The following is a 24,457-nucleotide window of genomic DNA, read 5'->3' as shown; positions in this document are numbered from 1 at the left end:
TGATAAATACTAATGTACTTTAGGGTTAAAATCGGTCACAGTAGCCAAAACAAAATAAAACATAATATATAGATTTAAGTAATTATTTTGTCCTGCTATTTTTATTCTTTCATCATATGTTTACTATATGCCCACTGTGCATGCTTGACTTTATTGTGTCATGAGCCAAAACACAAGATCTATGGAGAAGAAAATGGTGCTAGTAATATGCAGAGTTGAAAACCAAAGTGTTGGGTTTTCCTTAAATACTCTTGTAATCTATACCACTCAATTTACATCATGTACAAGGAGGAAGAAATAACTTTTTGCTATGTGATCAAACCATATTTAAAAAAAAAAATTCAACTCCAGTTAATTAAACAGATATCCGTTGTTGGCTTTTTCTGTGCCAAAAATTGGCTATGTCATAGTTACATGGGAAAAATTACAACCCCCCTTTCCGACCCCGTTTTTTTCTTATGATTCTGTTGCAAACATTTCAGGATTAAAGCATGAAAAAGATTTTATCTTTCTTCCAACCTATTTCTTGTATAAAGTCATCCCGAGGGAAAGCAAAAACTCTTGGAAGAAAAACTCACATCACCCCAACAGCACATTTAAGGAGAATCTGCCGCTGCCCTGGTGAGAAGCCTGTCATCCTAATTCGTAACCTTATGGAGAACTCAACGAAAGAAAAAGTGTCTTGTTTAAAAATGCCTGTTGACCAGATTCTCCCAGTGCAGGGTCACTCTGTCTTCTAATTTCACATATTCATGTGTGATTGGTTTAATTTGTGTATAAGAGATGTCTTGATTTTCTTTTTTTTTTAATAAAAGTTTTTATTTACTTATTTTGGGAGAGAGAGAGACAGAGAGCAAGCAGAGAAGGGACAGAGAGCGGGGAGAGAGAGAATCCCAAGCAGGCTCTGTGCGGTCAGTGCAGATCCTGATGTGGGGCTCCATCACCCCAACTGTGAGATCATGACCTGAGCTGAAATCAAGAGTCAGACGCTTAACTGACTGAACAACCCAGGTGCCTGGAGATGTCTTGATTTTCAAAAGTTGTGTCAGGAAATATTTGATTTTTAACTTAAGGAATTTATTTCTTTATGTGTTTTTCACTGAGGAAAGGGTTCAGAGATTATTACAAACTGTGTTTTCATCATGGTGTTTACATATATAAACATGAGTTTATTTTGATAGCATTTTTGATATTTACCTATTTATCTACGTATATGTCATTCATGTGTGTATGTATGCATGTATCTGTCTTTCTATCTACTGTTGATTATGCAGGGCAGAAAGGAAATGACTCTGTCTTTGGATTCTGAATTAAAAAATGCCACTCAGTAGAAATCTGGAGTAGGTATAATTACTATCATTGTGTTTTTTTAATAATTTGCCACGAGTAGTGAAAATGTCTTTTATCTCCTTAACAAAAGAATCTGCCTCTAAAGGCATTTATTACAAGGAGTGATAATGATGAAGTAACTGTGTTGTAATGGAAATGGAACAAAGATTGGGGGAAAGAGTAAATTGTAGCTACGGACTATTGTGATTCCATCTGAAGCTTCAGACACATAGGAGGGAGTTTCTGGTGTGGATGCTGGAGAAGAGAGGTTTATTGTTTTCTCCTGATAATAGCGATCAATAAGCACTTTGTGGACCTGACAGTGTTTGCAAGCTAGAAAGTCTCCTTTTTCCCCCCTCTCTCCCTCTTGTGTAAACTTACTGCCATTATAAACACATTTCAAAGAAAACCAGTCTTTCCTTTTGTTCTGAATGAAATTCTTTCTCTAAGAGTTTGCTTGCAAAGTATGAACCCAGCCTTCGTGCTGAAGGAGAATGGCTGGGACCCACAGCTCTCAAGGACCTAACTGTGTAAGTCTGGTATATGAGGCTGCTGCCTGCTGGTGTTTTAAGCCCTTGGTCAGTTCATTCCTTATTCAACTACATTCTAGGGATGGGAGTAGGGGGAAGATGGAGGAAATCAAATACTAAGTTAAATTGTAAGTGTAATTTTCCACCATTAGCCTTGCATTCTTGACTATTGAGAAAAATCTAGGTCTCAGATATCTAGTTAACACAGATATCCAATTATTTTGATTATAGCAGTGGGATAAATCGTCTTAATCAATAGCATTCATGATGACGGTAATGACAGAAATTACCAATTACATCGGGTATTTAATTGGAAAAAGCATTTTACTACAAGTTACTCCAGGACACATAATAATTTTTCAAAGAAAAATTGAGTAAGACAATTTCAAGTACGGGTCAATAAAAATGTTACCATTGTAGAACTATAACATACGAGGCTAAAAATGTGAATCTAAAAATAAGATCTGACCAATGGTTCTTGGCCATTAAATAAGGTATTCAGCTACTTTTTGTGATTTATAAATCAAATCAAGATACGCCTGCCTGGAAACATCTTAAAAACCTAAAATAACAAAGTTTATTATTTTGTTCTTCCAGAGTCACTAACAGGAATGAAAGCAAGGCTATATATCATGTATGCTTTATGTTAAGAGTATCAAAGTTTCTGCCTTGATGTTAAACTCTCATATGTTATGACTTAAGGTTGAAAAAAAATTGTGAAGCAGGGGACATTTACTTCTGGTTGTCCCTGTTCTCTCTCTCTCTCTCTCTTTTCTCTCTCTCACTCTCTTTCTCACTGCTGTCACTCTTTATTATCAAAACCTCATGCCGCAAAAATCTGCCATGAGTCTCTCCCATCAGACAAATTGGACTTACGTTAAATTCTTGGTTGAAAAGTACCTCTCTTGATTTTAAGAACCTTAAAGGAGTGGAAAGTAAGTTTTGGCCGGGGAGGATTGGGAATGGATGGCATGAAGATAGTTCTCTTGGTGCTCCTAAAATCCTGAAATCAAACTTGGTGTCGGTTCCCACAAAGCTCCGACATACATTGATGGCTATAGAAGTGGGTATATCTCGCTGCTTCTCAGGCCGCCTTCTGGAGCCTTCTGGAACTGCATTAAGCTATCTAATGTTCTTGGTCTGTAGGAATCAACTATGTGTGTATATATGATATATGGGAGATATAATATGGGGTAATATATATTCCTTGGTCTGTAGGTATCAAGTATATATATATGTATATATATATATGTGTATATATATATATACACACATATATGATGGGATATATATAACAGGAAATATAATATGGGATATTATGTAATATACAGGAGATTATATATTATATATATATACACATCTATATATAAAACTTTGATTATATGCTGTTATACTTATTAATTTTGTATCATAAACTATTATGTGTTTTTTAAAGAGCTGTTACTGCTACTTCAGGGTTCATTTGAAATAAAGCTCGCAGGACTGATGTTGTCCTTATGTTTTACAATGCTCAGAGATTCTGGAGATTTGGCTACTGAAATGAATAAATTATGGGTTAATATGTATTGTGCCAATTATGGATGCCCTTGCACTGGGTTTGCCTTGGAAACTCCAGTTAAGAGCCCTTGTACGTGCGAGGAAATTAAGTTGTTTTTTAAAGCTAGAAAGCACTGGATGATATCCCATCAGGATCTTGTTCCCAAGCATCATTTCATGATAATTCTCTGTTGTTTGGTATAAATGTGTACATGTGACTTGTGTGGATCCACATTTGAGTGACATTTGTAAAGCTGAATGGCAGAGTAAGGTATTTAAAACTCATGTAGTATTCTAGGAAGAATGTGAAAAAATAATACTGCACCAGAAACATTTCTCCTCTTCTGTAGGCAGCTTTTCCCAGTATCCCTTTCTTACTCACATCCTTTTACCCCCGCCCCTTTTCCCAGTTACTAATTTTCCATTAGGTAATGAGGCAAGCAAATGGCTAAGAATTACCACATAGTTACAAGTTTGGTTCTAATGTGAGAGAGCTTCGATGGCTTTTGTTGGAATCACTTAAATGACCACAATTCTTACTATCATGGCCATTTTAGGTGATAAATGGCTTATTTTGATTAGTTTTTAGTGTAAGCCGATTTGAAGAGGAGTTTGAAAAATCAAGGGCTTTTGCTGACTGTATTTTTTTTTTTTTTTTTTTTTTTTTTTTTAGCACTCAAGAACACAAAGCCTTAGTGACATTTTTTTTCCCCTTCTTAATTTAACCCCCTTCAGGACTGCGAGGGAATGATGTGCTGACCCACACTTTCCATCCAGAAAAGCCACTAGCAGTGAGTGCCATCACTGGAGTTTACAAGGCATGTTTCATGCAGGACATGTATGACGGAGGCAGGACCACGATTAGTGTTAACTCCAATTTAAGGAAGAGGAAACCAAAGCTCAGAGAAGAGCAGTAACTTGCCCAAAGTGAAGATGCCAGCAACCACCTGCATTTTAGTGTCCAGCCTCCTGTTTGTAGCCCTAGCTCTTTCCATCATGATGTGGACATCTGTCTACCCGGCCATAAATTGTTTCATCCTCCACATACAGTGTAGACTCCCTGTTTCGTCTCTCACATGTTTCCTAAGTGTGACTTGCTGAGGGATGGCTGGTAGCAATTTCCTGTTGGTTTTCCTGAACCTGACCATTCCTTGCCAGTTGCGTAGTTCCTGACTGTGCTTGGAGTCCCAGATCGACCTGTGTTAGAAACCACAAGGACTCTTTCTTCATCAGGGCTCTGCCTCCAGGCTGACCTAGTTTGCCTGTCCACTGTCATGTCTGTGTGCTCTGGGCTCCCATAGGCAAGGCAGCTCTGAACAGACTGACAAAAGCCATCATCACTGACAGTAGTTTAGCTTACGCCGCAGTCTGGGAAGAGCAATGATGTTACTTGTGGTTTGGTTTCTGAATGTAAAAGAAGTCATGATTATCATAGAAATAGTTATGTAAGCGAGGGGTTTATATTTCTCCTCCTAGGTTGCGTATAATTGTGCATACCCAGACATACACAGATCTTGGTGTAATTAAATACTTTGTGGGAAGGAGTGGGGAAACAGTGTAATAATGGAGTGATCCCTAGAGTAAAAAAATGGGCTCACATAGAGTCGAATGAAAGAAAGTAAGGCTTTTCACGTCATGCAGGGTTAGCGTTCTCTTTGCCTGCATGTTTTTTCCAGAATGAAGTGTGATTATTCCGTGCCTCAGCCTAGGAACGTGATGCATCATAAACACTGATGACGTAGGCGCCATTATCTGCCTAGTAAGCACGCTTCTATCTGTCTGGATCATCAGATTGTAGTTAACACTAGATAGGACTATATTTAGGCCCTTGTTGAGTTTTATCTTCCAAGAGAGGTGGGAGCAGCAGAGCTGGGCAGGACCCTGGGTAGGATTTGGACGGTTGTCCATGTTTCAGCAACCGAGACTTTTAAACTGCAGGGACCTGTTCTAGTCAGTATCCTGAAGCCATCAGACCTTCAGCCTCCGACTGACTGAACAAAACACCTGTGTCACTCTAGTTGTGGCATCTGCATGACAATTTACTTATTGACAGCGAGCAGTAAGTGTGAAGTGAGGCTTATTACCTGAAGTCTGTGTGGTCAGCACATTTCTTACCTGTTCAGGCTACATGATGAGCCAAGTCATAATTAAAAGTTTGCTTTAGTGGCGTCTGGGTGGCCCAGTCGGTTAAGCGTCTGACTTCGGCTCAGGCCGCGATCTCACGGTTTGTGGGTTCGAACTCCACGTTGCGCTCTGTGCTGACGGCTCAGAGCCTGGAGCCCCCTTCGGATTCTGTGTCTCCCTCTCTCTCTGCCCCTCCCCTGCTTGTGCTCTGTCTCTTTCTGTCTCTCAGAAATAAACATTAACAAAAAAACTTTTTTTAAAGTTTGCTTTAATCCACTTGGAGTCAAAGCAAAATGAAATTTCAAGCCGAATGATTCAATCCGGTTTAAGGAGCTATTGGGTTCCATCTCGCTAATGAGACCTGATGCTCCATGGCTGTTGATAAGAATCCCTCTGGTTAAGGTGGTTGGGCATTTTTTGTTTGGGAATAATCTTTCTCCATGTGATGGAGGGCAGTATACCCTGAACGGTGTTAGATGTAATGTTTCATAAACTGTTCCCCTTCCTTCTCTGCCTTGTGGGTTGCTCTCTGTTAACCTCACCTTCTATCCCCATGCCCTGTTTGCATCCTCTTGACCTTTGTTGTATCTGTTGCTCAGTGGCCCATTTTGCCTGGAGCTGTACTTTGGGCTGGATGATTGGAGGTAAGTCTCCATCACCCATTTACAAATTATCTTTGAAGCTGGTGCATTTGGAGTTGACAAAACATTTCCCCGTTTTGTGGGTTAATTTTGTAATTTAACTGTCAGGAAATCCTACTTCCCTCATCTCCAGGCTCCTGTTGGGAAAACCCCTTGCTGTGGCTCCCAAGTACTAGAAACAATAGAGAATTCTTTGGGAATGCCCAAGTGCAGGCTGCAAAGAAAAGTAAGGGGCTACAAATGATTTCCTGACACGAGGGCCATTGCTCTCCAGTAGCATATTCAGGAGTTGAAATGATACCAATTAGCTTTGCAGCATCTAATTGGCATCTTTGGGCTGTGAGGCATGTCTGGCAACAGTCCTAGATATTAGACATGGTCAGTTTAGTTCAATTTAACAATTTTTTGACTACCTCCTCATCAAGAGATTTTTTTTTATGGAATCATCATATAACACATGTATGTATCATATTTTGTAGTTTAATTTCATTTTGACCTCGTAACAACCCTGAGAAGTAGCTATGCTAGAAATTTCTGTTTTATAAAAAAGGAAGCTGAGGTTCAGAAAAATAAAATGCTGTATTCAAAATCACACAATCTAGCCAAGAGTTAATTCCTTTCTTTCTTTATTTATATATTTATTAAAAATTTTTTTAATGGTTATTTTTGAGAAAGAGAGAGACAGAGTGTGAGTAAGGGAGGGAAGGCAGAGAGAGGGAGACACAGAATCTGAAGCAGGCTCCAGGCTCTGAGCTGTCAGTACAGAGCCCAATGTGGGGCTCGAACTCATAAGCCATGAGATCATGACTTGAGCCAAAGACAGATGCTTAACCGACTGAGCCACCCAGGTGCCCCAAGAGTTAATTCCTTTCAACTGTAACCTTTTCTGCCTTGAAAATTGAAGAATGTGTTTCAGTTTAGAAAAATAGATTAAAAGCTTGGCCGTTTGGAGGCAGTCACATGTAGAGGAGACACATATGTAGACTTAGACACTTAGTACCTACGTGACTTTGGGCATGTTTTTTAATTTGTCTGGGATTAGTTTTCACATTTATGAAGTAGCATAATACTTCTTCTAGGGTTTCTGTGAGGAGTAAATGAATTGCTCCACGTAACTACGGTGTTTAATCAGGAAAACTTTGCATTATTTCTCTTCGTAGACTGAGTCAGCCTTGCACCATCTGTGAGATGCTTTTTGGTTGGAGGGTTCAGGACTGGAGCCATATCCTCTAAAGGTTTGTAGTGCAGTGTGATCCATTGCCCCGAGAAGGTGTCTAGAACCAGTACCGTCCTGTCTCAACATTTTTATTCGGACAGCATTTTTATTCGGACAGCCAAGTTGGCCACGATGGTGCCCAGTGAAGCACGTTTCTCCTAAAGCTTCCCAATTGAGAAGTTAACGATCACACCAGAACTATTTAAATAACAATAACAACATTTATGAATTTGGGGAAACGATCTTACAACATTGTTTTCAAAGCCATTAAAAGTGAATAAAAGGAAATTAGGGATTTCAGTTAGATACATGGAAGGATATTTCAATCCTCAACAGAGTGAAAGCAGCTTGTGGGAGAAAAATTGTAGGAGACCCAAGTCCTTGTCCTGTTGGTGGCTCTTTCCCTCTGGGTAGCTGAGGCAAAGCACTGTGACCTCTCTGGATCTCAGTGTTTGCATCTGTACAACGTGGATAATTACATCGGAGACTCACAATGTTGTTGTGAATGTCTAATGAGGTGAAAGAAAAGAAAGTGATTGGTAAGCTGTGAAGTGTTTTACAAACTTAAAGTGGTGTTGTTATTCTCCAGAGTTTGTTGAAAGCATCCAAAATTCTTGGATAACTTAAATGTATTCTTGCCGGAAGGAAGGATAGGACTAAATAAATCACCTCTTGGATCTCTTTCAGTTTAAGGAACGAGTGCTTCCAGCTTAAATTGGTATTGTTGATATTAGGTCTTGTATTAAATTGGAACTCAATGGGTATATTTGGAAGGGCATTAAAATAAAAACAGAGGGAAATGCTTGGAAAGGAAACATTCCTTTGTATAGGAAGACTTAATTATACCATTGATTAGGGGCTAAGTATATTCAGTTACAATCAATAATTACAATGATGGTAACCAGTGTGCTTTGCTAATTAGAGCATATCTCTAATAAGGCCAAGGTGATCAGTTTGAATCCCTGTATGGGTCAATTAGCATCATGTCAGCCTCCATCCTAAGCTCTCATGGGGTCATTCAGGTGTGTACTTGTGTTCACAAGGAGAATAAAATGGGGATTGGATGAAATCATGCAGATCTTCAACCAGTACGGGGAGAAGAAGTCTACCTTCTAATGCATTCGTAGCTTTATTTTTTTTTTTCTTTTAGCACACTTACTGCTTTTGCTTTTTGTGATTAATTATCTGGACTACCACAGTTTTGTTGAGCAAATTACTGGTGTCATTCACTTGAAATGGTACTGCTGAGCTTCCCAAGAGATGGTTGAATCTCCGGTCTGATCCGACCCTCTGTTTTCAAGTGCTTAACTTTGCAATGGTTTACTTCAAATGACCCTGAGAACTAGGAACTTCTTGCGAGTGTTTTTCAGATGGGAAAATGGAAGCATCTTTTTCCCCAAGGTTTCCTACTCCCAGGTGAAGAGATGTTGGCTAATTTTATAAAAAGGTCAGTAGCACAGCTGGGCTTGAAATACAGAGGTCCTGACTCAAAGTTCTATATTTAATTTGCCATCTATTTTCTCTCTCTCTCTTGCTCTATCTCTCTCTCTCTCTCCTTTTTTTTTTTTTTTTTGGTTTATATGTAGTAAGTTTAGTCAGAGGCTGGGAAAGTGAATATTTTGTCTTCATATTTAGCAAGATTGATGAATACTGCAATCACATATCTTTCAGAAGCAGTTAAGCTGGTTGTTGGAAGTGACTTATTGTTTTGACTAGTTTTATTAATAATACCAATCATATCATTTGGTCCATTGGCGTCTATAGGCTTAGCCGTAAAGATAGGGTATCTCACATTATGATTTTGGTCACGTTAAATGATAGAATTTGGCATATTATGTCCTAGTACATGAAATAATCTTGTGGAGAACATGGAGGTCCCTGTGGTGTGATTTAGAGGATGAGAAGTGGTCTCTGCCCCCAGTTTATCTCTCACTGATAAGCCTATTTACCACAATTCCACTGTTAGTGGTTCAGACCATATTTTATAATGTAGGGAAGCTCCTTTTTTATCATCCTCTACCTTAGGACCAGGGATCAAGTTTTTGAGGAAATGGAGGGATGACTCCTGAGCATCATCTGAGATGAGAGCACTAAAGGCATTTAAAATTTTGATGAGAAAAGGAAGTAGATTATGCAATGATGATTACTGGAGACCTGTTTAGGGAGTTTACATGATGATGCTAGCCTTTGAGCCTATCAGAATGCAGCATGAAGATATTCGATGCCCAGGGTGTGAGGAAGGGGTGAGCCAGAGGAGGACACAGAGTTGAGAGAGGAGGAGTGGAAACGTGTGTCCAAGGCAAGACTTTATTCCTGATTTTGCCTCTGTCTTTCTTTGTCTATACAGGTTTGGTGTCAAGAATGTTAAATGTGTCCTCAAGAAGCAGACAATTTGAATCCATGTGATTCTTTAATTGTGCGTTGACATTAAAACAATTCTTTCTTACTGGAAACACTTTCTAAGGGGAGAGATGCTCTGTTTGCAAAAGAGGACTTGTAACATCTCTAACTTTGGTTCTTTTTCAGTCAAATGGTGATAATAACACCAGCCTGACTATTTCCCTGGAGGCCCCTGGGACTGGTGGAAGATCCACTGGCATGGCACGCATTAAAAAACATGAACTGTAAAGTGTACCACCAGATCCAAAGTCTTAAGTGTAATGTGCAGGGTAGGTTGGAGGCTTTGTGCCTGGACTCTGGAGCAGATTACCTCTTCAGTACTGGTTTTGCCTCTTTTTACCTGTGTGATATAGGGCAGCTTCAGTTTTGTGTGTCTCAGTTCTCTTATCTGTAAAATAATAACACCCATGTCTATGTCATGCTGTTGATGTGACAAACAAAGGAGTTCGTGTGCAGGGAGCTTACAGCAGTGCCTCTCATAGAGGGAGTGTCATACTAGCTGTTATGTTGTATGTATGTGTCCCAGCATTGCTGACATAAGTGCCTGGGACTGAGTTATATGGAAATTTTAAACATCCTTTATTTATGCCTCAACCAATATAGCACTTTGTTTATGTAAGAAATTCACTTTAATTATCAGCCATTATTGACAGTTAATAAATGGAACTGTGTTGAACTTGGCAGTTACAGTATGAACACCTCCCAGAAGCTTACTTCTCTTGATATTTGAATAAAGAATCTGTTCTCATTAATGTAGACTTACTCAGTTCAGGTAAGGTTCAAAGAGTATTATTGGTCTTGATCATCATGTTTATACCTTAAACAAAAGGTTTACAACCCATGACTGCACATTAGAAGCACCTGGGTCTCTCAGACCAGTTGAATTGGAAAATTTGGAGGTGGAACTCAGGCATTGGTATTTTTTAAGAGCTCCCCAAGGTGATTTTAATGTACAGACAGAATAGAAAACCACTGGCCTAGAGAGTTAGTAATTAAGTGTATATCTCTATCATTTAATTGCTGACATTGATATGTAATTTCCTCATATTTAAGTAAATAAAATGACATGGCTATTTACAGATATTTCTTTAAAGGAAGACCTAGGGTTTCCATTAATTCTGTAGCCTATCGGTGTGTGCCGTAAAGCAGAAATGAGAAGCTTGTTTTAAAATTATCAAGGTCACCTGGGTGGCTCAGGTGGTTAAGTGTCCTACCTCGGCTCAGGTCATGGTCTCACGGTTTGTGAGTTTGAGCCCCCTGTCAGACTCTGTGCTGACAGCTCAGAGCCTAGAGCCAGCTTCCTATTCTGTCTATGCCTCTCTCTGCCCCTCCCCCACTCATGTTCTGTCTCTGTCTCTCTCTCTCTCAAAAATAAATAAACATTAAAAAACAAAAATTAGCTATGAAGTTTTGTTTTTGGAAGGATGAAGTGCTGTCAATATTAGCAAACAATATAGAAATACCAGAATGTTAAAGATGAGAGGGACCCTCAAGGCATCTCATAGAAAGAGGGGTACACTTTGAAGTTAGTCCTGGCTTTTAGTGGCTTATTCACTTCCTACCTTTGTGATCTTGGGTTCTTTACTTAACCAATCTGAGCCTCAACTTCTTGATCTGTAAAATCGAGGTGAGCATGTGCTTTATATGATGACGAGTGTGTTTCATGGGCACACACACTCATGTCTTGCTTCCCTGCCTCCTACCTGATCCCTAAATCCATCTGGTGCAGATGTCCATGGCAGGGACTGCATTGCAGCCTCTGCAGAGCCAGCTTCTGGGAACCGCTTCCTCCCACTCCTCGGGGACCACTTCTCTGGCTCTGTTGGGACTGTTTCATGGCTGGATGTTTGGATCCCATGACCTTAAGTGAGCATAACATTTAGTGTGCAAGGGTCAGTACTGCTGGTGAAGCAGACTGAAGCTTTTCATGAGACAGGAGATGAAGGAGATCTTGTGGCCATGTGATGGCAGCCTTTGAATACCTTCTGTCTGCCCCAGACGATCCGTGTACAGGACCCAGATGGCTGCCTTGTGTCTCCAACTATATGTTTTTAGCCATTGCTTCTTGGGGTTGAACAGGAACAATGAGAGGTCACTATCTCTATCTTAGCTTGGGGTAAGCAGAGAAGAATCATAGACCTCTTTGATTGTTGTGGTTGTTGTTTTTATGATAGGAATACTGGATTTCATCTTTTCCCCCACCCTTGTCTCTCAGATCCTTCAGCATTTGGCTATAAAATGATTAGGCCAACTGGTTCTCCTGTTGCCCATTCTTTGTGTCCTAGGAAGGAGGTTCATGGTTTCTTATTCTTTGCAAAGCGTTAAGGCCTCAGGTCTTGATCTCAACTATGGGGCTTCAGTGTCCTTCCCATTTGTAAGCCTGCTTTCTAAGACTATCCTCAATCTTAATTTTCAGAATCCTGCTTCTATAACCATCTCTGGACTGATATGAAGTTTTCATTGGAAATGAAACTGCCATTTTTCTGTTGTTTCCTTTGTCTACTGGAATCAGCACTCCTACAGTAGTAGGAGCTGTATTGAATTTTTAGGTGGTAAGGATCTCAAACATTACACTTGTGGGCTGGGCTGTCTGACTTAAATCCTGTGCTCCTCCACTAGATTATGAGACTCTTGAGGGTAGAAGCCATGTTTTATAGCTGAGTATCGTCATAACTATCATTATGTATCTACTGTGCACCAGAGACTTTGCTTTATTTCAATTAATCTCCATAAAATAATGTACACATGAGGAATCTTAGCTTAAGTAAACTGCCCAAGGTCATGTGGCTTTTGAGTGGATTTTTGAACTCACTTTGATATTAAACCCTGTGTTCTAAAATCATGTTTCTAAATTCCTTCTGAAAGGAAGGAGCAGATACAGGTAAGAAGAATGGGATCTTGGCCTATAGAATGTTGGATGACCTCTTGAGTTGGGGTCAGGTATGGAGGTGTATTCTTAGAGGAGGGCATATCTTCCAAGCCCCTGTTTTTCCCATTAATGTACTGATCGGCATTGCTCACGTACGTGGACTAAGAATGGACCCTATGACTCTCAAGGCAGAAGTCACTCCCGTGGACGGCTTTGGCCCACACGTGGCTTTTTTATTCAGGTCAAGAGAGACCCCAAGATTACGTGAAGACATCTCTCACTGATAAGAGCCATTGGGTGAGCAATCAGGCAAACTCTGAAGAGGACTCTGTGAATCCATGGTGATGAGATGTTCTGTGCTGAAGTCAGCTTTGGCTTGCTGATGATGAGGAGATAGTCTGTAGTCACCTGCTGTGTTTGGAGTTTAGACCATCAGAACGTGTCTACCAGCTCTGGTGAGCGACAGGAAGTATATAAATGCTTTCTGGCATTGGAGCTCTGTCGGATATTCCCAGAGAACGTTTCCCTTTTAATGTATTTGGAAACTATAAATTTAACTCCTGCTGGGGGGAGAAAAAGTAATGGTTTCACAAAAGAAAAAAAGCTCTTTAAAAGGCTTAACTCCTGTCACAAACATGTGCTTTTTAATAAATGGGAAATTCCTGGTGCAGGGAAAAAAATGCCCTTTTGTACAAATGAGGTCATTCTGGTCTTAACTGGCCCTATGCACTCTAGTTCCTGCGTTCTTTTCCACGTTTTGTGACCAGAGGTTATTGGAAGGGTAATCCCTGTGTGCATAGTCACTGCTTTTAGGGCATGTTGCCAAAGAGAAAGTTATCTTAGCTCACAAGCTTCCAAGCCAGTGCAAGAGGCCCAGCTCCCAGGGGTACCCGGCCAGTAACTGATAATGACTTGGTTTAGCTTGGCTGTGGGTTGAGTTTTTAAAGCACACTTTTCTTGTGCACTGGGATTTTTGTGTCTGCTGCTTCTTTAGATTTCTCAACAGCTCCATTGCTTCTCGATTCAGGAGTGATTTTTCTTGCTTGGGCACATTCTATCTACTGTGCTTTCATTCCGTCCCGAAGAAACATCAGTGCCAGATTGAGGCTTCCTGTTCATCTTCTTCACCTGGTGTATATGAAAAACAGCTGTTGAAGGCATTTGCCCTGTACCCATTTCCTTGCACACTTGGAGGCTGATTCCTCCAAAAATTAATTTCTGATTTGGTTCTTACCCCAATTTCTTAATAAAATCTATGGTCATGGAACTTTGTGGCTACCTGGGTCAGAAACTCCGAGCCCAGGCTCTGTTGCCTAAATAAGTCTAAAAAAAATTTGTTGACCTGGGAGTAAGAAACTATCTTCAGCTCTCCCAGAGAGGCAAGGATTATATGATTCGGCTGGGAACTACTTATGTGTTTGCTGCAGACCCCATTTTGTTGCCCAGAGCACCTGTGGCCCCTCTTGGAGGCCTCAGCATCCTTGCTTGAAATCTCTTGGGTCCTTGAGGATGTGAGGCTTGATCTGGGCATGGCCCTTGTTTCTTGAGTCCGCCTCCCCTCCACTGCCCTCAAGGCCTCGGTTTGTTGTAGACAACCACAATAAATATTGAACCTAAGGGCTGCTGCAAAAGAATTGGAAAAAATATGGCTAGGAAATGCTATCACCCTTGAAACGCTGGGAAATTCGGGGTAATTGCTGAGTGCCTCATATTAGTTCCTCTGGAGAAAATACATGGCAAAATGCATAATGGGTTACTATTATAAAGTGAAAACTTGTAGAAGATAAATCAGAAGCCCCATATCTGCCTCTGATGCTCAGAAGGGGAAAGGCACTGATTTGCTGATAATATATTTTTATTTTTCTTCTTCTCCAGCCTCAGACGATACAGCAGACTCTCCAGAGGACACTGCAGTATTATGAGCACCAAGTTATTGGGTAAGTAAAATAGATTTTGGTCATTATTTGGGGAAAATTAAAGATAATTACTCAAACACAGCTGTTGAGCATGCGCTTTCCTGCCACCCAAGTCAGTCTTTACCAGTGGCTGTGGGGCGGAGATTCCTTGGGACCCCTGGACTGACTTCCTTTGCTTTATTTTTGTGTAATCCTTTTAAATGAAATTCCCTTTTGGTATTGCCTTTCCTTTTCAACTTTTCTTCTTCTTGTGTTCTTTCCATCTTCTCCACCGAATCTCCTAATTGTGCTTTAGTAATACAGTCAGGTTTAATGGTACCAACTGAGAGGCTTTAAATGGGATTTTAGAATCCTTTAGGAAAGTCGACTCAGTCAATACAAGCCTGATACAGTTCAAGGAGAGGTATTGCTTTAGTTAGTTTAGTTAGTTCTACGTTCCATATTTGTCTTGAATCTTTCTTTTCTTGACATCATTGGGATATGGTTTAATGTAAGAAGACAAAATCAAGGAACAGGAACTCCAGCCCTCACCAGCACATAGAACTTTAAAGTTACTTTAATCTGTTTTGTAAGGGAGGATGACGATGGTAACAGCTAATTGAAGATGAGATGCCGTGGGTAAATGAGATAATTTCAGTGGGAGTATTCTGTAAATAGAAAGCTCCAGATAAGTGTAAGGTATACTTACGACTGGCTATGGCAGAAAGCAATTGGAAATACAGAAGCCTCAATTCACTTTCTGATGCAGACTACCTTAAAATGAAGAAGTTGAAGTCATTGACACGAGAGGCAGTGCATATTTGTAATTCACATAGTTAATTTCTCTGAGCTGCCATCATTTATTTGTATAAGATTGTGAGCACTTTTGAGGAGCTGAGATTCAAATCCTAGTACCTTTTGAAAGGCCATCATGCATCATTTAACATTTGGGGCCAATAGTCATTGCCCTGGGGATTGAGACTATATTTGTGGCTAGTAGGCTACACTGTGATTATTTTTTTAAACCAAAACAGAAGAAAAGAAGATTTAGTGGAAACATAATCTCGGTACCTAGTACAATGCCATATACTTTAAGTGCTGGATAATTATGTTAATTGTCATTTCAGAGGGAATTGCTTTGAAACTTTGTCACATGAGTCCTCAAAACTGTGGTTCTAGGAGAAGCATATTATTTAAATTCGTGAGATGGCGCTTAGTTTGAGGCCATTAGTGACTTTAAATGATTTACCCTAATGGAGGCAAATGATATCAAATTAATCTCTCCCCACATATTCTAAAATAAAACTTAATCACTCTCATTGGATTTGCTGCTTCCAAAGTGTGGTATTTGGATCAAATTAGTCAATATACTTGGCACAGTTTCTTGTGTGTGGTGAGCACTACAACCTGTTTGCTCTTGTGTTCAGTGTCATTATTATTTTTTAAATTTTATTTTATTAAAATTTTTTTAAAGTTTGTTTTTGAGAGGGAGAGAGAGTGTGTGCATTAGAGGGAAAGGGGCAGAGAGAGAGAGGGAGCATCCAAAGGAGGCTCCAGGCTCTCAGTTGTCAGCACAGATCCCGACACAGGGCTCAAACCCATGAACCGTGAGATCATGACCTGAGCCAAAGTTGGTCACCTAACCGACTGAGCCACCCAGGCGCCTCTATTTTTAATATTTTATTTATTTATTTATTTATTTATTTATTTATTTATTTATTTATTTAATGAAATTTATTGTCAAATTGGTTTCCATACAACACCCAGTGCTCATCCCAACAGGTGCCCTCCTCAATGCCCATCACCCCTTTCCCCTCCCTTCTACCCCCCATCAACCCTCAGTTTATTCTCAGTTTCTAAGAGTCTTTTATGGTTTGGCTCCCTCCCTCCCTTTTTTTTTTCCTTCCCCTCCCCCATGGTCTTCTGTTAAGTTTCTCAGGATCCACATAAGAGTGAAAACATATGGTATCTTTCTCTGTATGACTTATTTCACTTAGCATCACACTCTCCAGTTCCATCCACGTTGCTACAAAAGGCCATATTTCATTCAAAACCACACTGAGATATCACCTCACGCCAGAGTGGCTGAAATGAACAAATCAGGAGACTATAGATGCTGGCGAGGATGTGGAGAAAGGGGAACCCCCTTGCACTGTTGGTGGGAATGCAAACTGGTCCAGCTGCTCTGGAAAACAGTGTGGAGGTTCCTCAAAAAATTAAAAATAGACCTACCCTACGACCAAGCAGTAGCACTGCTAGGAATTTACACCAGGGATACAGGAGTGCTGATGCATAGGGGCACTTGTACCCCAATGTTTATAGCAGCACTCTCATAATAGCCAAATTATGGCAAGAGCCTAAATGTCCATCAAGTGATGAATGGACAAAGAAGGTGTGGTTTATATACACAATGGAATACTACTTGGCAATGAGTATTTTTAATATTTTAAAGACAATACCAGTAACCAAAAAACAAATCATTTCCTGGAATTGCAAATCCCCTGTTTTGAAATGAAATGGTAACTGATGAAAGGCTCATTTGTGAACTGAACTTATGTCTTCAGGGCACATTGGAGTGGGAATCTTGTAACTATGATCAGAGTAGTTACCTAGACTATGTTACCGTATTCAGGAGAAAATTCTTTTTTCCATTAGTAAGAGGGAGTTCTCTTTTATCTCAGCCATTGCCTCAACTCTCCTGCTCCCTCTTTCCTTGTAGACATAGCCTGTGGTGATTCTTGGCCTCCAAATAGTCTTTGGTAGTTCTGTTTCTTAGAGACAGTGTAAGGAAAACCGTACATGTGACTCCGATATAAGAGGCATCCTGATGTCCAGCTGTCTCCAAAGAGACCCGTTAACACATTTTCACCTGAGTGGGGGCTGCCTTCTGAGGACTTGGAAGTACCAGTGCCCGCTGCCTTTATTCGTGGGCACGCAAACAGAGAGGAGATGTTGGTGGCAGTATCGTGACATTGGCCTTTCTTGACTTTGTCTTCCCTCTTCCCTTGGCCCCAGTGTCCCCACCCATCTCTCTCTCTTTCTTCCTATTTCTCTTTAATAGTGAAAAAGGAGAGCATCTATTATGACTAACATTTGAATTCAGTATTCACACCTGCCTGTTGTACCTCTTTCAAAGACACAATTAAAGGCTGTTTATCTCTAACTGAAAAGGAGTGTGTTTCTTCCAGTTAAAGGGATGTCAGGCAATTGGTAAAAATTGCTGAGTGTTAGTTTACATGTTTCCGGCAGAGGGTGAGGGTGGGAGAGCCATGGTTTTCCAAATCTCTGAAATAGGGCTTTGCCCAAGGTTTGTCTCGAAATAATTCAGCTTTAAGGAGCCTTGAGTTGGGAGGATGAATCGGGATGAATGGTAAGGAGTATAAGCTAGCCCTCCTGGGGTTTCTTTTTTTCAAAATTGTAATTGCAGTGCAGTTAACATACAGTGTTATGTTAGCTTCAGGTGTAGAATATGGTTATTCTTCACTTCCATACATCACCCTGTGCTCATCACAAGTGCACCCTTCACCTGTTTCATTCATCCCCCACCCACCTCCCCTTGGGGGACCACCAGTGTGTCAGAGTATTCTCTGTAGTCAAGAGTCTACTTCTTGGTTTGTCTCTCTTGTTTTTCCTTTTGCTCATTTGTTTAGTTTCTTAAATCCCACATATGAGTGACATGATATGGTATCTGTCTTTCTCTGACTGATTTCACTCAGCATAACTTTCTAGCTCCATCCATGTCCAGAAGGGCCCCAGCCCTTCTGTTGTGAATTTCTTAAGTCCCCTCTAACCACTGGCCCCCCAGCCTCCCTTTCTTGTCCTTTAAAACTGCCCTTGGACCTGCTTTATTTATCAGAACTTCAGGACTGCCTGCTGGTCCTTGATGAATTCTTACAAGTAGTTCACAGAAACTCTCTGAGGCTTTTTTAGTCTCCGAGATGGAGACATGAATGCAGGGAGCAGCTGTTGAAAGGCTCACACAGATGGAGGATGGAAGGGAGGAGCTCGCGAGCCTCTGTCGGGGAGACAGCCTCTCTGTGCCCCAGGAACTTCATCTTCAAAAATTTGTTCTAGTCCTCAGCTTGTCCATTCTCTGGTTCACACAGTTATTCACAGAGACCGTTCAGGCTGGAAAAAGGAGGGAGAAAATTATTCATGCCGTGTGGAAAAGCCTCTGCATCCCCACTGTTGCCGTGGCGGCTTCTGGCCTGGACACTTACTCTTGTGCCTCAACGTTGTGTCCACCACAGCAAGGTGACCAATCAGATTAGATTATGTCCCCTTCTCATTTCAGCCCAATGGTTCTCACTTGTTAAGGTGCATCAGAATCACCTGCGGGCTTGTTAAGACCCCAGGGGGCTGGACCTCACCTGCAGGACTCTGACCCCGTGTCTTCCATGCACTCTCAGGGCGTTTCTAGTGAGTTTCCAGATAATTCTGCTGACGCTGCTGGGCCAGATATCAAACTGTGAAATCTTCGCTTTATACCATTTAATGGCTTCCTGTGATAGAGTAAACTCTGAACTTTGCCTGTGATCTGGGCTCTGCTTACCTCTCTGATTCCATCTTCTTCCACTCCCCCTTGTCACTCCCCGCCCTCCCTGCCAGGCGTCTGTGGGCTTCTCAACTCCTTCTTAGCCTCAGGACCTTTGCACATACCATCCCACTTTCCTGAAATGGCCTGTCCCCAAATAGGTACATGGATTACTTTTTTTTTTTTTTTTAAATGTTCAGGTCTCTTTTTAAACATCGTTATCTTCAGAAAAACATGCCATGGCCACCCAATCTAGAGAAGCCCTCCATCCCCCCCTTACAACTCCAACCCAGATATTTTGTATTCTATTCCTCTCTGGTATTCCTTTTCATACAATTTATCAGAGCCGATGTTATCTTGTGTATTTATCTAAATTACTTTCTTCTATATTTCTATGCCTTTGTAATTGCTTGGTACATAGGAGGGACTAACATGTTTTTTGGGGGGCTTGGGGAAGTGTGAATAAATGAGAAAGTTACTCCCTGGAGGTATATACATAGAAGTATGTGTCTAGTGGATAGAAGAGTAGATTATGCTTGGAAGGGGGTTTAAAATGAGGGGTAGAAATAATCTCCAGGTTCCATTACAGTTGTAGTATCCAAGAGCCTTTCCTGCATAGCATAAATTTTACTGATTTATTTGCTTAGTTTCTCCTTTATGCTTAATGCTCTACCACTGTGTGTCAGGCTGACTTTGTGGTAAGTTTATTTTTAAATTTTTTTATATAAACTCTGCACAAGCACACACCTGTCCATACAGCACAGTCTTCTTCCCTCAGTATGAGGAAAAGGGGCACTGAGTGTACATCTTTGTGTTAGTCTTTCTGTAACTCAAGCTTCTAGGGGCTGGACTTGCTTCTTGGACAGTGTGGTGGAAGGAACAATCAGAACCAGAAGGGGTAAGTAGGGGACAGGCTGGGATCACTGTCAGAATTGAAAGGCACCCCAGATTGAGGAAAGTCTGCTTTATGATGACTTTCTCCCTCTGATGTCATTGTTGCCATTATGTTGTGTCCCTCCTGGTCTCTGAGCAGAGGGCTGAGAAAATGCTTTGGGAGGAGACTACCACATACCAGGTTTCCTAGATTTAAAGTCTGATTCTGCCTTTGAATGCTTTAGGGCACATTAGGTAACAAAAACGAGCCTCAGTTTTCTCATTTTTAAACTGGTAACAACATACTGACGTCCAGAGTGCCACTCCCAGACCGTTCTCACGTTTGTGCTTCATGACTCCCCCTGGTCCGTAGCTCACCAAAGTGGATTACCACGACGGTGCAGCCAGAGAGTTCTTTAAACCCATGATTGGAAAACACATGATGGTCCATCTTCCTGGGACGGAATGTTCAATCGTTACATATTTTAAAAGCTGAAGCCTGAAGAAATGTATATTCAGAACACTGCCACTCATTTCGAGCCTTTTTTGCCAGAAGAAGCATCATTGTGCTAATATCGCGGGTGGGGCCACTGCCAAGCTCTTTTATTATTTGGGACAACTTTTCCTATAGTCATCTAAAATTAAATTCTCTCATTCCCTTTATCACTGTGGGCCTCATGTTTGTTTTGTATTGCCAACCTTCTTTTTTCTTTTGACAGTCGAATAGAGATTAATAAACTAGAGTGATTTCCATAGAACATTAGAAGTAGGTGAACCCTGGATATTCTGGGACACAAACCTTAATGTTATTACTTAGGCTGTCATGATTAGATTTTGTGGCTATCCATCATTTTATCTAAAAAGTGATATAGCTTCCTTTTCATATATTTACAAAGAATATGTGAATGGATAAACACAATGTTAGATAAAAGCTATTATCTTTTCTTGTGGGTGGGTGGCCCAGTGCGTTAAGCAATCTACTCATGATTTCAGTTCAGGTCATGATCTCACAGTTCCTGAGTTCGAGCCCTGAGTTGGGCTCTGCACGGACAGTGTGGAATCTGCTTGGAATTCTCTCTCCTTCCCTCTCCTCCCCTGTCCTGCTCACACACACACACTCTCTCTCAAAATAAATAAACTTAATAGCTTTTATTTTTAATTTTTTAAATTTTTTATCTACTAATTGATTACTCTTTTTGAGGCAATTTACTGGTCACTTTACATCTCTTATTTTATGGGATATTGGCCATCTGTTTCATAAGATTATTGCATAAAGCTAATTTTGTAGATAAGGAAACTGAAGCTGTGAGAAAAAAACATTTTGTCTAGGATCAGTCCAATTAAAGTGAGAGAGCCTGATTTTACAAACAATCCTGTGTCTGTTTTTGATGACCATGTTCCCCATTCTACCTTTTACTGAGTGATTCCTGCATCCTGGAAACTGTAATGAGCATTTTGCCAAACTGGTTTGTTGGGATCTGATCTCAGGGGAGTGTGCAAGCCTGAGGCCATCTTATTTTTTCTCTCAGTTGCTTCAAACATGCAAGGATGGGTCCGCTGTGATATTGGGTGGATTGCCCTGATTTTCAAGAACTTCCAGGGAGTCTATAGTCTACTCCAGATGAGTTCACATGTCAATCCCATATCCATTCTCCCCATTCCATCCCTCTCTGCCTGTGTCAGAATGCAAGTAGAGGGGTATCCTGGGGCATTTCACTCGTGTGGTCCAGGCCAACCCTTTCTACGTCCCTTTCTCTTAAGTATCAGGCAGGAGTAAAATGGAAGATAGGGGCAGCCTTTTTAAATTCACTGATGACTGTGACAGTCCTGTCTTGGCAAGGAGACCCTCAGTAAGGTATTTCAGATGCCCCACTCTTGCCCCTGAGAGGTGTACTTCATGGTCTTTCTGGTGGGATCTCTCTCCTGCTGGGAGCCTCTGGCTGGGGAAGGCAGTAAGAGGGGACAACCCAAGCGTTCTTCTCTTTCCTGGTATCTCCCCGACCCATGGGAAATGCCCAATTTTTGCCTTGCCCAATGGAGGTATGGTAGGCGGCTCCTATTTTGCCTCTCTTTCTTTTCCCTGTTAATAAGTCTTTCTGGAACCTTCTCCCTCCGCTCAGTCAGGCACCAAGGGATGATCAGGAATTATACCACCTCAGCAGACGTTCACAGTGGAATGTGGTACCCAGCGCCCCATCTTGACCAGGGGCGGACCCCTCTCTCCCCAACTGGGCTTCTGCAGAAAACCTGTCCTTTCTCTTTTTCTTGTAGGGCAAGGGAAGAATAACAACAGTGTTCTCCTCCTAGGCCAGTTACTTTTTCTTCCGAGGATTTGCTTTCAATTTTTTTTTTATTCCTTTGCTTCTGTGAGCTGGCGATGGCGGGGCCTCCAGTCATTTCTTAAGTTCTGAAGGGAATTGCTACTTTTGTAGAATGTGGGAGCATCAGGCCTCTAGTGTCTTCAGCTCTGGTGCCTTCGCTCTAATCTAGAGGCAACTGGAGAAGTTCCAGGCATCACCTGATTACACAGGCATTTTGTAATTCTGTCCTCACAAGAACTCTGGTGGGGGAGCGGATCTCCATTTTATGAGGGGGGCGAGTTAGACTCAAAGAGATGAGGTTACTTGCTCAAAGTCCCACAGATAGAAAATGGTAAGAGCATGATTCAAATTCTGTCAGACTCCAAATGGTTCGTTAGCTAATTTGTTATCCATGCACCACACTGCTGCGTCCTGGGCTGTGATAGAGGTTAGGACGTGTTGACTTTTCACAAAGTACCAGTGCATCAAGTAAGTACCATTAATTATTTTTATTGCCAGGCATCTTCCTTACAGAAACAGATTACCAGCAGCTCTGAAGCACTCAGATAAGGAAACCACTAGCTGTACAAACTGATACATGTTCTGGTTCTCCTCATGTATTTTTTTTTTTTCTGCACACAGCTGTCTTATTAATGATGGCCTCTGGTTCCTGATCCACACAGCTCATGCTGATGTTAATGGCAGGTTATGCCAGAAGTGGTGTCTGAAACCCTGAGTTATTTTAAAATGCAGTTATTTTTAAAAGCACAGAGTACGTGTGCTTGTGTGTACATATATGAGTGCATTCGCAGATGGTTTAAAAATTTGCTCTGTATGCTAATTTTGTTTTCTTCTTAGTTACAGGGATGCAGAAAGGAATTTCCACAATATCTCTAACAGATGCTCCTATGCAGACCATTCCAACAAAGAGGGTATTGAAGACGTCTCAGGAATCCTTCAATGCACTGCTAATATACTCGGTATATTAACTATATGTTTATAGGTTGAGAGAGAATAAGGGGAGAAGTATAAATGTTTCATTTTCTACTGATGGGGGGTTTGGAGACTAAGGCAAATGAAGACTAGGACCTTGTCTTCAAGTGATTTAATTTCGACACTCCTGGAGATGTGTAAGTGCAAATTACGTGCACTCCGTTTCCTTGGAGGTAGAAAAACATTATAATAAGAATACTCACGTGCCAGGGAAACCCAGAATTTGTATGTTGGTATCAGCCTCCTGTAATCCATATTTATCTGGTTCTTAACTTCGACTGAAGTTGGGGATCTTCCTGTCCAAGCCCATACTCTATTATTGGCATAACAGTATTTGTGAGAGGCCTTGGTGGGAGCTGGAGGGTGGCTCACATGTAGCCATAGTGGACTCTACACTCAGAGGTGGTGGCAGGTCATCTACTGAGGTCTTTGTCTGTGTGTGTGTCCACCTTGAAGATGCTAGTAGTATGGCAGCAGGACTGTTTTTGAAGGAAGAGTGTTAGCACACTAAATCATGCTGCCTTCAGGCACCATAAATGAGCCGTGCTCTCTTACTATATGATGTTCTTGGTGTGTGAGAGCTACCTTGTATTATATGCACAGTAGATACCAGAGCAGAAATACTTTTTTGCCGTAATGTCTTTTGTAGGTTTGTAGTAAAAAAAAAAATATATAGCTCTTTGAATTTTTTGGGATTTCTCCTTTTTCCTTACTACTCAGGGATCCATAGAGTGTTGGGGAGGGGTGGTAGGGAACAACAAATCTTAGTGACAGACTCCATATAGAACTCAGAATCTCCTCTCTCTCAGAATCAGATGGATGAAGACTGGGGCAAACTTGTTTGCCTGGCTTTGTTTCCTGTTAGAGTAGGTGCTTTCTCTGGAGACATCTGAGTCCCTTCTACAGATAGATTCCAGGTGACCTCAAACCGTGACTCTATCAGATTTTTCTAAACATATCTGACTCCCAGAGGTGGATCTGGCTTTTACACTCAAGCTGTGATGCCACCTACCTATTGATAAGATTTTCATCCTAGGTAAACACAAATTATTAAGAACATGGACCTTTTTGTGAGGGGTGGTTTGTCTATTATGCATGTGAGAGAGTGATGGACAGTGAGAAGAACCCAAGGACTGACTGTCCTCAATCTTAGTACAGGTGCAGGGATGTCTTACTACCCCAGTAAACTTAATTGTTGTGGAAGAGAAGGGATGAGA

The 24,457-nt window shown here is 41.1% G+C and overlaps 1 protein-coding gene across 1 annotated transcript in view; it reads left to right on the top strand.

Annotated features, from left to right (window-relative positions):
* The window catches only part of GUCY1A2 (guanylate cyclase 1 soluble subunit alpha 2), a 338,257-nt gene that overhangs the window by 16,487 nt on the left and 297,313 nt on the right, over positions 1-24,457 (top strand). The window contains exons 2-3 of the mRNA XM_043579224.1: positions 14,521-14,582; positions 23,106-23,227. Of these exons, the coding sequence (XP_043435159.1) occupies positions 14,521-14,582; positions 23,106-23,227 (184 nt within the window). The remainder of the gene's footprint in view (positions 1-14,520; positions 14,583-23,105; positions 23,228-24,457) is intronic.

This window comes from Prionailurus bengalensis, chromosome D1 (assembly GCF_016509475.1).
Source record: "Prionailurus bengalensis isolate Pbe53 chromosome D1, Fcat_Pben_1.1_paternal_pri, whole genome shotgun sequence".
Taxonomy (NCBI): domain Eukaryota; kingdom Metazoa; phylum Chordata; class Mammalia; order Carnivora; family Felidae; genus Prionailurus; species Prionailurus bengalensis.
Note: the sequence above shows the minus strand (reverse complement) of the source record. Positions and strands in the feature narration are given on the sequence as shown.